Source organism: Aplysia californica, unplaced genomic scaffold, assembly GCF_000002075.1.
Source record: "Aplysia californica isolate F4 #8 unplaced genomic scaffold, AplCal3.0 scaffold00032, whole genome shotgun sequence".
Lineage (NCBI taxonomy): Eukaryota > Metazoa > Mollusca > Gastropoda > Aplysiida > Aplysiidae > Aplysia > Aplysia californica.
This window is the reverse complement of record NW_004797302.1, coordinates 444,271-456,770: the sequence shown is the minus strand read 5'-3', so window position 1 is coordinate 456,770 and position 12,500 is coordinate 444,271. Positions and strand designations below refer to the sequence as shown.

Below are 12,500 nucleotides of genomic sequence, written 5' to 3'. Positions count from 1 at the left end.
ATTTTTGAATATGATAACAAATGAGGACCATTCCCGCCTCACCAACTCCGGTTCAAGAAATGGTGTACCATAGTTTTAGCCATAATATGTAAATAAATAACTAAATAAATAAATAAATAAATGGAGTAAAATTAAAATTGAGTACCATGCCATACGCTTAAGAACAGGCTGTTGACATTAGGTGTGTCCTGCGCGCTCATATGACCTATGCAGTTGCTAGCGCCGTAAAACACTTTACAAAAACAAACAAAACAGGCTGTTGAAAAACAACACGACAAAAATTCATTCAATACACTCGCAATAAAATTCTTTAGGAAAATGTACACTATCTCCATCAAATTGCAACTCATGCATTCTCAACCTCTGTGTGTACAAGCTACAATATTCTTCCATCCTCTGCATCCATTGTACCTCCCAGATCAGTCTTCACACCTCCCCTCCTTTCCAAAACCCTCCGTCATCCAACCCCCTTCATCCAACCCCCTCCACCTATAGCCCCCGTTTCGGAAGTGCTCATGGATTGCTCGTAGAGGTGGGCAAAATCCGGATAAACTATCCGGATAACCGGACAATTCTTAATGAAACATTATCCGAATTCAGACTCTTAACTCTCTTTCCTGATCCGTTTGCCGAAGTGGGTGCACCAACTTGTTGAAATTATGCTAACCCCTTTGTCGAAGTGGTTCTAATCCATTTAACGAAGCGATTCAAGATAACATATTATTATTTGCCGAAGAGGTGGTCTAACATATTGTCCGGATTTTGTTAAAGCGACTCATTACCCAGCCCAAATGCTCGCCGCTAACTAATTGTATTCTGGTCCCAGAACGTGCCTGGATAAAGTAGATCGTGACTGGTAGGAAGACTCGATACTTTCCACCGAAGCCTACAGGCAACTGAATCTGCTTTGCTCGGTGGTGTAGACCTGCTAGTGTGTGCGTGTGTGTGCGTGTGTGTGTGTGTGTGTGTGTGTGTGTGTGTGTGTGAGTGTGTCGTGTGTGTGTATGTGTGTGTGTGTGTGTGTGTGTGTGTGTCGTCTGTGTGTGTGTGTTTATGTGTGTGTGTGTGTGTGTGTGTGTGTGTGTGTGTGTGTGTGTGTGTGTGTGCATGTGTGTGTGTGAGGGGTGGGTGTTAGGGTGTTGGGTGGGAAGGGGGAGAATGTGTCAGTGTGTGTCTTTTTGTGGGTGGGGGATAAGGGGGAGGGTTTTTTTAAATCCTAGAACTGTGGGGTAAGTAGTTGTTTTCTTTACTGCGGGGATGATGTTGGTGTGTGTGGCTTTCACAGTTAACGTCGATTAAGTGTCTGGACGACTAGGGGACATAGCAAGGTGTTGGATTGATTTATTCATTTATTCATTCATTTGTTCTTTCTTTCTTTGTTTATTCATTTATTTATTTACTTATTTAGTTATATTTTAACGAATTAATTAATTAGTTAATTAAATAAATAAATTCATTCATTCATTTATTCATGTATTTATTATTCTTATCTTTTTGGGGTGGGGGTGGGGATGAACAAAACATTTGTAGTCATATATATTTAGTGGCGTCCAACAGCAACTTGAAAATGTAATCACCCAATCATCGTGTTAACGCCTTGCACTACCCACTCATACAGCATACCAATTAAAAACTAAATAAATTCTGCATCATGTGACACAATAATTTTTCATCTATGTTAAGAGACACCCGAGCTATGGTCACTTAAAATTGATTTTTTAAAAATCAGGCAGGGGGAAATTATATATTATATATGTAATGTGTCTTCAATTGCAGCATTGTCTAGCTGTCATTTGACACCACAGAGAGTTGTGCATTTTTTTAAAAACAAGCTTTCCACTGTCTTTAAAGTCCACTTTGAAAATAATTTACTAGATCTACATTGTCTATGTTTTCATGGGGCTTGTTGCAGTCTTGAATATTTATTGTCGTTCTCGCAACAATTGTCAGTGGCTGTCTGTATATACGTCTTTTCTGCACGAAACTATGGACGTCTACTTAATCTAGGCTGAGGTAAACCCCTAAAATGTTTAGATCAGGAAATATTTTGCCTCTATGAAATTAATTTCCTTAAGGGTAGATACAATCTGAAACAATGTCTGTAAAAGTGTGGCGTCCTTTATGACCTTTGGCTGAGTACTGAGCGCTAGTTCAGATTTCAGTATCTAAGCCATCCGTTTCTGACCCACTGCTTTGAAGGGCATTGCCATCTCAAAAGCATTGGCATATTTGTAGAAGGGGTTGGAATCTGCTGGATGGGAGGGGGGGGGGGGTATCCCAATAGAGAGCATAAAAAATCAATCGTTTTCAGAGAGACCAAACAACAACTTTTCTATTTTTGAATCAAAAGTTCTATTTATATCTTCGAGATACCGCCAGATAAAACTAAGCTCTCAGTTGCAGTTTGTCAGTGGCACTAGTTAATGCCCAGACAAACACATCAGTCTTCACGGTATGGAATCGCGGAGAATATTGACAGCCTCAGCGGAATCAATGCCATGCACACATGCACAATGAGAAGTCGTCCTGGTCACGACGCCAAATTATGAGTTTCGACAAGCACCGGCATCGAGCTGCTGTAATCTAACGTTTCATGCGGCTGGATCGATGAGCTGGAGGGTTTAAAAATCTATATCCTGTCCGAAATATCAATTGCTGTCTTTTTTGTAGCCGTTTAGAGAACTCTTTGGTTTTAATGGATCCGACTTTTAAAAGGCGTTGTTCCCAAAGCGCGTTCCCTAATTGCTTGCTCGAATTCGCAGGCAAAATCACACTCAAGATTTTTCTTTGCTTTTTTTTCAGGATAAATTGCTTTCCAAGATGGGAGAACCGGTGGATGGAGATGTTCAGGGAAAGCTCAAGATAGACGACGAGGTAAGATGGAAATGGTTTAAAGTGTGATTGTGATGGAGTCGAGGAATGTTCTTTGCTACATGTAAAGACCTAGCTTTCTCCATAGATCGGGAGTATAATAAATGATAATAATAATAATAATAATAATAATAATAATAATAACAATAATAATAATAATAATAATTGCATTTATATAGCGCATATCTATGCTCAAGAGCATGCTCTATGCGCTTTACAACTATTATTACCACAGCAGACCCTCTGGGAACACTCAGAAACATTCTCAGCTTCCGCGGAAGCATACAGTGCAAGCTGCGGATTTCACGCGCTCAAACACAATCAAACTGTCTATAGCCGGGTACTCATTTCTACCTGGGTGAAGTGAGGAAAATTTGTGCAAAGTGCCTTTCCCAAGGACACAACGTCGGGCCCCTGACGGGATTCGAACCCACGACCTTATGGTTGCGAGTCCGAGAGCCTAACCACTAGGATGTTCTTAGACTCTACTGAGAGACATTTTACTGTTTTCTTTGAAAAGATAATGTGACAGCTCTGTTGCACTGACGTACTATTCTCATTTGAATGCTAATAAGCGGATGAACATTTTCAGTTAACTTGGTATTTTCCGTTGGAAAAAAAGGTGGAAAGAGGTTGGGGGGGGTTGATATAATTCTTTAAATCAACATCCTAACACTTTACACAGGTTTTGCGTTATGTATTATGCTATTCCTACTCTTTCTTATGATGTAGGGTTCGAAATATAAAAGAAAGATGACGCATGATTCCGTTTTGCCATGACAACAGACAATTAGTAATGTATACGACTCGTTAGTGCCGCAGACAAGAGATGTTCACAGAGAGTAGCATTCACATAGGAGAAGTGGAGAGATAAGTACGATATATGTTGGGTAGGAAGGAAATAGCAGACTGAATCTCAACAGAGCACCTGCCAACCACTCAGAACGTTAGGATTGTTTCTTTGATACTTGCGGAATATTATTATTCATCTTTACCAAATGAGGAAATATCGGTTTCTATGCCAGTAATAGTAATCAGAAATGACTGTTCATGAAACATAAGGATAACATAATTTGTGAGGCAGCGTGGTGGAATCAGGCTTTCGTCAGTTTTTGGGCATGTAGAGTTATTGGTATCATCCTAAAGCATGTTCGCTTGTTTTTATTGGGATGAAAAAAATATCCATTTATCTTGAATACAAGTCGAGATATTTGCGAAATAAGGAGGTGGCGGTCACCTGTTTTCAGAGGTAAAATTAGTGAGAAAATGGCCGACAAAGATTAGTTATTTTCTTAGCTTAAGAGTCCGTGGTAACTGAAAATTTACATTTTTTTGTGCCTTTATTCAACGTTTTTCAGAAAATTCCACACAGAAATGAGTTCTTTAATGGGCATGAAAGGTGTCGAGCCAAAAAACAAAAACTTGATAAAAATTCACAAACGTGCGGAAAAATGCAAGTTTCTTCACTTTGATTATTTTTACGAGAGCCTGATTCCACCACGCTGCCTCACATTTTTGTCGTGGGTGCAGAAAACAGCCAGTCAACCTGGCCCCTTTTTAGTGTGTGTTAATTTTGAATGTTTGCTTAACCCTATCCGTACGCCGTGGGGTCATTTTGTTCCCCCGGGGTTGTATTCTTCACATTTTCGAATACTTCTAGTACGAAGACGTCTTTGAAAATTTCAGTATTTCTCAAAAAAATCATTTTGACTGATTGCTATGCAAAGCGTACGGATCGCGTTAACGAGTAAATTTCCTCTTTGAAAGTGGTTGCTCAGAGTTCCTCAGGTCGTATGGATACGATAATAAAACACGCTGTACGGATAGGCATTCAAATATCCATACACGTGTGAACTGCACAGATTGCAGAAATCTATAGTGTTCTTATTTGTCTGAGTCCGACGAATTAATGGCAAAGTGGAGTACGGCTGGAACGTTTTGTTTCACACAGTAAATATGTTAAAGAAAACTCATATTGAAATGGAACGATCCGTTGCTCTGTTGGTATCATGCTTGACTACGGAGAAAATGGCTCAGGGTGTTCTTGAACATGGGTCGTTTTGTGGACTTTTTAAGGCTTTCAACCCCTTTGGATCTATCGATCATATCGGAGAAAGACTTCAAATTCAAAGATCCCTCCTCAAGAACAATCTAATAGTGTTAATAGTGTGTTAAACCAAAAACAACCCCGCCCCCCCCCCCAAAAAAAAACCCCCACAAACAAAACAAACAAAACAAAAGCAACCCACGTTCTTAGAATACATTTTCGTCTTAGGGCGGAGAGGCGTTAGAAAGTCATCTAACAAAGTCATTGTTAAAATGTTCGTTTGCGAACAGGAATTCCATTCTGACACCTATAGAATGAACATGGACCTCTAGACAGACAGTTCAGCCAGAGCTGCATGAATTATTATGTTTGTCTCCGACTCAGTGAGAAAAAAAAATTGGCAGGGGGGGGGGGTCGGGTAGAGGTGAAAGCAAACATATCTATCACATGATCAAATAACCCGAAGGAGTGAAAACAAAATGGGTTTGATTTAACCAAAGCTCAAATCGATAGTGCCCAAACCAAAACGTTATTTACAGTAATGGAGTTGTGTGTCGTGCACTTTTCTAGAGCATCAAGTTTGAATATTATGAATTTCATGAATTTTTATTTATTCATATATTCATTTTTGTTGTTTTTCCATCTCATGTCTCCTTTTCTTCTAATTTTTCCTTCCTGAAATGGTTGGTTCCAATTCACCCCGGAAGATCAATCACATTTATCGCCATCATGATCGTTATTGTAAAGAGAGAATAAAAAAGGTTGAGTCTTGCTAGATTTAGGATTTCCTAACTATATTACATATCATCATCAGGATCATCATCATCATTATCATCATCATCATCACCATTTTAAAAACGGGGTAGATAGAGTCTTGATTTATTTTCAAGCAAATGGTATAATTAAAAAAAGAAAAACGGTTATGATTAATTGTTTTTTTAATAGGGTAATCATCATCAAGACACCATCATCATCGTCATCACAATCATCTTCATCGTTGTTGTAAGCACAAACATGAAATATAGGCTAAAAAGAGTTTGATGCTAGAATTTCAATGTTTATAATTATAACACTGAAAAAGCTCAAGATTTCGCCCTGTGGGCTTCGTTAGGACCATGGTAAAAATATAATTATTAAGACAGTGGATAAGTCGAGAATTGTGTTTGTGTGTGTGTGTGTGTGTGTGTGTGTGTGTGTGTGTGTGTGTGTGTGTGTGACATGTATGGTTGTGTGCCCGTGAAGGGTAAAAGGACGTCGGTTAAGAGATTGTAGTGAATACTGAGTTTTAAAGAGAACTAAGAAGTTTTTATTTACGCAGGCAAGAATTCTTTCTGGTGTTTAAGTAGTGACGAATATTGGGACAACCATTTAACCCTTTAAAAAATCAATTTGTACATATCAACTTGATAAAAAAGAAACATTATTACAACTCTAAATGAACTATGTTTATGATTCTCCTTCAGTGTGTAATCTGCTTGGAAAATTAAATGTTTTACTTTCACTTTTTACTTTTTCCATCTCTGGTATCCTTAAGATAGAGAGGGGGGGGGGGGTGCAGGCTTCGGTCCCATGCTAAGTGTATGGCGTCTGTAATAGATACATTCTGTTATATTGTTCCAAGACAAGACTTTTACCTCATCCAGCCAGGGAAAAAGAAAAAAACCCTGTAACTACTCAACTTGTAAAAAGGAACATGATTAAAACTCTATTCCTGATTCTCTTTCAGTGTGAAGTCAGCCTTAAAAAAAGGAATAACCTGTAATTGTAGCACGACGTGGTGGAATCAGACCCTCGTCAATGTTTGGGCAATTGGGGTTATTGGTATCATATTAAAATCTGTTCATTTGACTTGCTTTTGGTTTTAAAAAATATCCATCTATTTGGAACAGAAGTCGAGATATTTGCTACTGAACGATGAGGGTTGCCAGAGGTAAAATTTGCGAGAAAATGTACGCCAGAGTTTGGTTCTTTCCAAAGCTTGAGAGTCCTTGAAAACTGAAAATGTATTATTTGATTTACCTTTAATCAATGTTTTTCAGTGAAATTCACACAAAAAAATATTTTTAGATTGGCATAAAGCTGATGTATGAAAAATCCAAAATCAGATAAAAGTGTTAAATAGGGAAAATGCTGGATTCTTCGAATTCCACTATTTTGACAAGCACCTGATTTCACCATGATACCTCACAATTATTCAACTTGAAAAAAGAAACATGGTTAAGACTCTAAATAAACGATATTTCTGATTGTCTTTCAGTGTGTGGTCTGTCTAGCAGCTGCCGCCACGATGCAAACGTTCCCCTGTGGACATAAAGTGGTCTGCCGAAAATGTCTCATCAAAACCATACAGGTAGTGTATTTTCCTATCGTATCTTATACGAATCTTAAGTCTTGTTGCTGTTGTTATTCTTTCGTTAATGTTCTGATGGTTTTTATTTCGTACTTATTGCCATTGCTGATATTTACTGTTGTTGTTATTGTTGTTGAGGTTGATGCTGTAACTGATTGTTAGTGTGGTTCTGTTTTCTTAGTTGTTGTCATTGTTAATACTATTACTGCTTTTTCTTCTGCTGCTACTATTGTTATTGTTGTAATTGTTGTTATTGTTGTTGCGGTTGCTGTTTTTGTTGCTGCTGCTGTTGCCGTAGTTGCTGTTGTTGCCGTCCATGTTGTTTCTGGGGTTAGTGCTGCTACACGACTGTTGATATCTTTATAGCTCATTCGTATTTAATAAAGTTCACTCAAATATATCAACGACGACACTGAGACTTTGGTTAATACTTTCATAGCAATCACCATTATACTTTCCACTATTCGGTGTTCAGAATCTTCCTTCTCGAAAAAAAAAGACAAAACGTGATAGTGAAATTAATTACAATTGAAAAAGCGAGACCAGGAACGTTTATTATTAGCTGTACTGGTTTTAGGTAGTAGGGGGCAGGGGAGGTATGATCAGAGATCAACATCCCTTTGTTTAAAACGTTAACGTCGATATCAAATGTCATTTTGTGGCGATGTTATTACCCAACGTAAGACAAAATCATCTTTTTCAAGGTTAGTTCAATCAATTTCCTAGAAACAAAAAGTAATTAGAAGATTAAGCGACATAGAAAGGCGGGACGCAGAATAAATCAATACATTAATTTCAAAATTATTTTCAGCGAGGCAAGTCACCGTTAAAAAAACATTCAAAACATGGTCCTGTCTGTTCAACCTTGACTTTTGGAATTTTGCTTGCTTGCGTGTCGTGACGACTGTATACATTTTCAATCTTTGGAATCCTGCCAATTTCAATAATTATGTTGTCTTGAACGAGATATCATATGACCCCTATCGGTAAAGTTTAGACGAATGTAGGCAACGCCAGTGTCTTCTCGCTGCTACCTTTCTTAACTGTTCGAATGAATCAGCAACTTCAAAAACTAAGAATAAATCACAAGCGTGCTTGTCATGAATTAATATTTGCTGGCTGCCACTGGCATTGGGCTACACCCAAGGCTACAAACGCTTTGACTCTATTGATGTTCTTTTCTATAAAGTTGAAGGCTCGTTAAATGATACGAATACATATATTATTAAATATGATCCCGGACTGAGATGGTTGCTGAATGGATTTGAAAAAAACGTAATATCCATTAGAATCCTACACACATGTCAAACCCCAGGGTGCTGGTCAAGCTTTTTCAATCAACTTTGCTCATGTACAAGTTTTATATTTAACAACTTGAATAAAATCATCAAAGAAAACAACAGAAGCAATAAAAACATCCAACGGTGCACCAACACCGACACCAGCTTATAGCAACTAACCGATGGCGTTCCTTTTTGTCTACCCACTCTCATGCAGACGCACGAGGCCCTCCCCCCTGAGCTCACAATACTGTGAGTCCCCACAGTTTCCATTTCTGAGGCTCCGGTTCATTAGGGCCACCGCATTATTTGACCATAATTAGTTCCGCTCCCTTGTGGTTAAGAACAGAAGTTTGCCAATATTCCGACATAATGATCCGTTCGGTCAAGTCCAGAAAGGACGTACCCTTGGCGTTGGAAAACATAGGCCCAAGCTATTAGTATTAGGTCCAATTTTTCGATAATCTATGTTTTTGTCAGTTGTGTTAATTGTTTACTGCTACTTGTTTCTGCCGGCCTATTTCAATGGAAGTGCTGAACTGTTTCTCATTGTCCTCATACCGCGATATGCATTGTTAAGACTGACTGATTTATAAACTGACAGTGCGTGGAGTGTAGTCTGTTGCCACGCACTGATCAAGAAGATCATCATTTCTTATTAGCGAAACTGTCCAAGACAGTCACTCTTATTCACTTCATGTTTGTGTCGAAGATTTGAGGTGTTACAAGAGAGTCACAAACTCCAAAAAAAAGGAGATTTAAGGACGACACATATTTGATAGTACAGAAAGAGCAGACCACTCCAGAACACCCTCCAACCTAATGTTTAGAACTTATTTTTCAACCAATAATATATCATTTCCCTTTTATTCTCCGTCCAGGTGGCAGTGTCTCAGCGTTGTCTCCCGCTCCGCTGTGTAATCTGCCGGGACCGCATCCTCAAACTCCACCACACGCTGCCCAGCCAAGCAGCCTCGGGTGATGACAGCAACAGCACAAGCCTGGCCTTACCCTCCCCACCCTCCCCTCCCCCTCTCCAATCTAGCCCGTCCCCTCCCTTCCTTTCTCCCTCATCAATAGCGAAAAGCGGGGTGGTGGGTGGCCGTGCGTCTACACTGCCCAGTCCCCTCTCCCCCACCAGCCCGAGCCGTCTGTTCAGCCTGATTACGTCACCCGGGCGTCCACACAGCACGTCTCCCAGACACACAGAGAGCGTCTACGACAACAACATGACAACACATTCCAGCCATCATCACCATCATCACCATCAACACCACCACCACAACAATAATAATAACAACAATAATAATAACAACAACAACAGTTTCTTCACCTCTCCAGTCCACATCCAGAAGGTGAACCCACCCACAGTGAGCTTCATCAACACTCACCACCACCACCCCCACCATCACTCGGAAGATGTCGATTTCCTCAAGCACCCGCCTTCAAACCTGGAAGCGTTCCTTCACTCTCATAACGACGCTCTCAACATGCGAAGCTCGGACAGGTCGAGAAAGCATCACGACCCAGCGTCAGATCACAAGTCTGTCAACAAATCAGGGAGCCACCATCTTCTTCACCAGCATCACCACCACCAAGTTGTCCCCAACCCGTACACCAGCAAGCGACACGATTCACCTTGCCTCGGTTTCAAGGGTTCCCAGTCTGTGAAAATCCACCCTGAGGCTCACCTGCAGGTCTGTGCATTCATGGGAGCGTCCGAGTCGGCCACCGCAGGGACCTCCGAGTCTGGTGCGGGATCCCAAACACCCACGTCTACACACAGCAAAACGAGCAAGGCGAACAAGTTCATCTCTAAGTTTTTACCTCGGTCAAGTCGCCGTAAACACACCTGGCATCGCAATGACTAAGTCCATGTCTCAACAAGTAGAAAAGGTTTGCTGGGCCAGAAATACACAAGTCCCATCGGCCAGTTTCTCAGATGTGCTAAGTCCAACATTTTGTATTTTTTAAACTCCCAATTTCTTAATCTGTAGTAGCGGTTGCATATGCTGGAGAAATAAGTTTTGTTGAAATTTAAATTCTAAGTGGTGAAAATATAGCAAGACAAGATAGCACATAACGTAGCTAGGGTTATTTAAAAGAATGAAACAAGTTCTATTTTTCTCTCCTGAAACATTTTGCTTCTTCGGAGTAAAGCACTAGAACAGTCTGATGATAAATCCCGTTTTATAAAATGTGTAATTTATGTTACTCTTTCCCGAAACTTGAAAACATAAATGTATTGTTTTTTAAAGGAATTTTGCCCCAGTGATAAACATTTCTGTAATCCACTAAAAAAACCCACCAATAGTTGCCCTTTTTTTACGATCGACTTTCGACGAGAACCATCCATGACATTATCGTTTTATGTTATTGGTGTTGCTCTCCTTGAGAATAACATCAATTCAATTTTAATAATTATAATTCCTATTTTAGAAAAGAAAAACCATAATTGGGTAGATAATTCATCCTGGCACTTGTGTAAGTACTACATTTTAATCACGATCGTTTTTGCTTTGTGGAATTGTGATCATCTTTGTTTTTGTCAGTGAGAAAATTCTTTCTTGATCTTAGTTGTTTCGGTTTGCATTTCATGTTGGTTCCTCGTGCTTTAAATAGTTATCAATGTGTCAATTATAATTGTTTTCCTAAACTCTTACATACATTAACTTCTTTTGCCAGTGAAATGTTCTGTCTACTTTTGCCGAATGGTTTCTCGAAACAATACGTTTTGTTGCACATATTGAACATTTAATATCGTATAAGTGCCGAACATTAAATTTACAAGAGTTAATTAACATAAACAAGGGGTTGAAAATAACGATAGCATTGCGGTAGAAGAAGCAAAACACACAAGATGAGCGCCATCACCAACTGTTCGTGCTGTTGCTGACAAGACAACCATCTTAAGTTATTAATATTTCATACTCGTTTTTAGGAGGATTAACATTTAAATTAGGCCCAATTTTGTGGAAGCCTTGTTCATGCGAGAAACAAGACTATTGTCCTGTTATGGCACTGTCGTAACAGTTGGGATTCACTCAATGTCCAATACTGGGCTGGAGGCTCTTGTGTTGAGAAACGCATCCTTTCCGGTCGAATGATTTAGGAGTACCTACTTACTTTTACGTTTTACTGTCGCAGTTTAGAGTCAAGAAAGATACAGCTTTATATGGCTGATCAAACTACCAACTATTTTAAATGAGGTTTGTAATTTCTTAAGGCTCCATTGAATCTCCCTAGTTTATCTATTGAGAGATCTTTTTTTTTGTAGCCTAAGTGCTTGATTTTGTAGACTCATAGAGCTGGTTGACCAGGTAGCATTCGTAACTTTATAGCGCTGATGGCACAAAGAATACGATATAGGGCGAGCCGGAAGCGCTCCATTCGACCACTTTTGCTTCCATGCAAATATTAAGAAACGTCATCTGCAGTGCTTGGGGAAAAATCTGTGACACAATAGAATTAGGAGAGCGTGAATTTATTAAATGTAGTTTTTAAAGTAAAAACAATAGAGTCATTTTTTAATAAAAGGTATAATTTCCCAATTCCATCCCAATATTGGACAGTCCCACAATTCACAGTATTTTTTATTCTAGGTTTTTAAAACAAAATATATCTTTTGTTTTGTCTTTTTCGGCTTTTGTTTTTTATTTGGGAGTGGGGGGTTGCTGCCAAGATGCATAGCGAGGAAAAAATATCGTCCTTTGGAATACTAGGCGCATTTGTTGCTCGTTTAAGCATTCATTCACGTCATTACACACTGTGGCTTCTATTCGTGGGTTCCGCCCGACCTCTATGGAACTCTAATTGAATTGCACGTTCATTACCATAATTGTTTTCAGCTTGGGTCTCTTTGTTTACACACGTGGCACTTTTGTCTGTCTCCTAGGGCAGATCAGGCCGCCTCTCATACATATTGTATTTATTATTATTATTATTATTATTA

At 39.3% G+C, this 12,500-nt stretch overlaps 1 protein-coding gene across 1 annotated transcript in view; it reads left to right on the top strand.

The window, feature by feature from the left end:
* LOC118479167 (probable serine/threonine-protein kinase DDB_G0282963) overlaps positions 1 to 12,492 on the top strand; it is a 75,528-nt gene extending 63,036 nt beyond the window's left edge. Inside the window, exons 3-5 of the mRNA XM_035973808.1 lie at positions 2,803 to 2,874; positions 7,176 to 7,268; positions 9,430 to 12,492. Coding sequence (XP_035829701.1) covers positions 2,803 to 2,874; positions 7,176 to 7,268; positions 9,430 to 10,419 — 1,155 coding nt within the window. The 3' untranslated portion in view covers positions 10,420 to 12,492. The remainder of the gene's footprint in view (positions 1 to 2,802; positions 2,875 to 7,175; positions 7,269 to 9,429) is intronic.
* Positions 12,493 to 12,500: the final 8 nt, after the last annotated feature.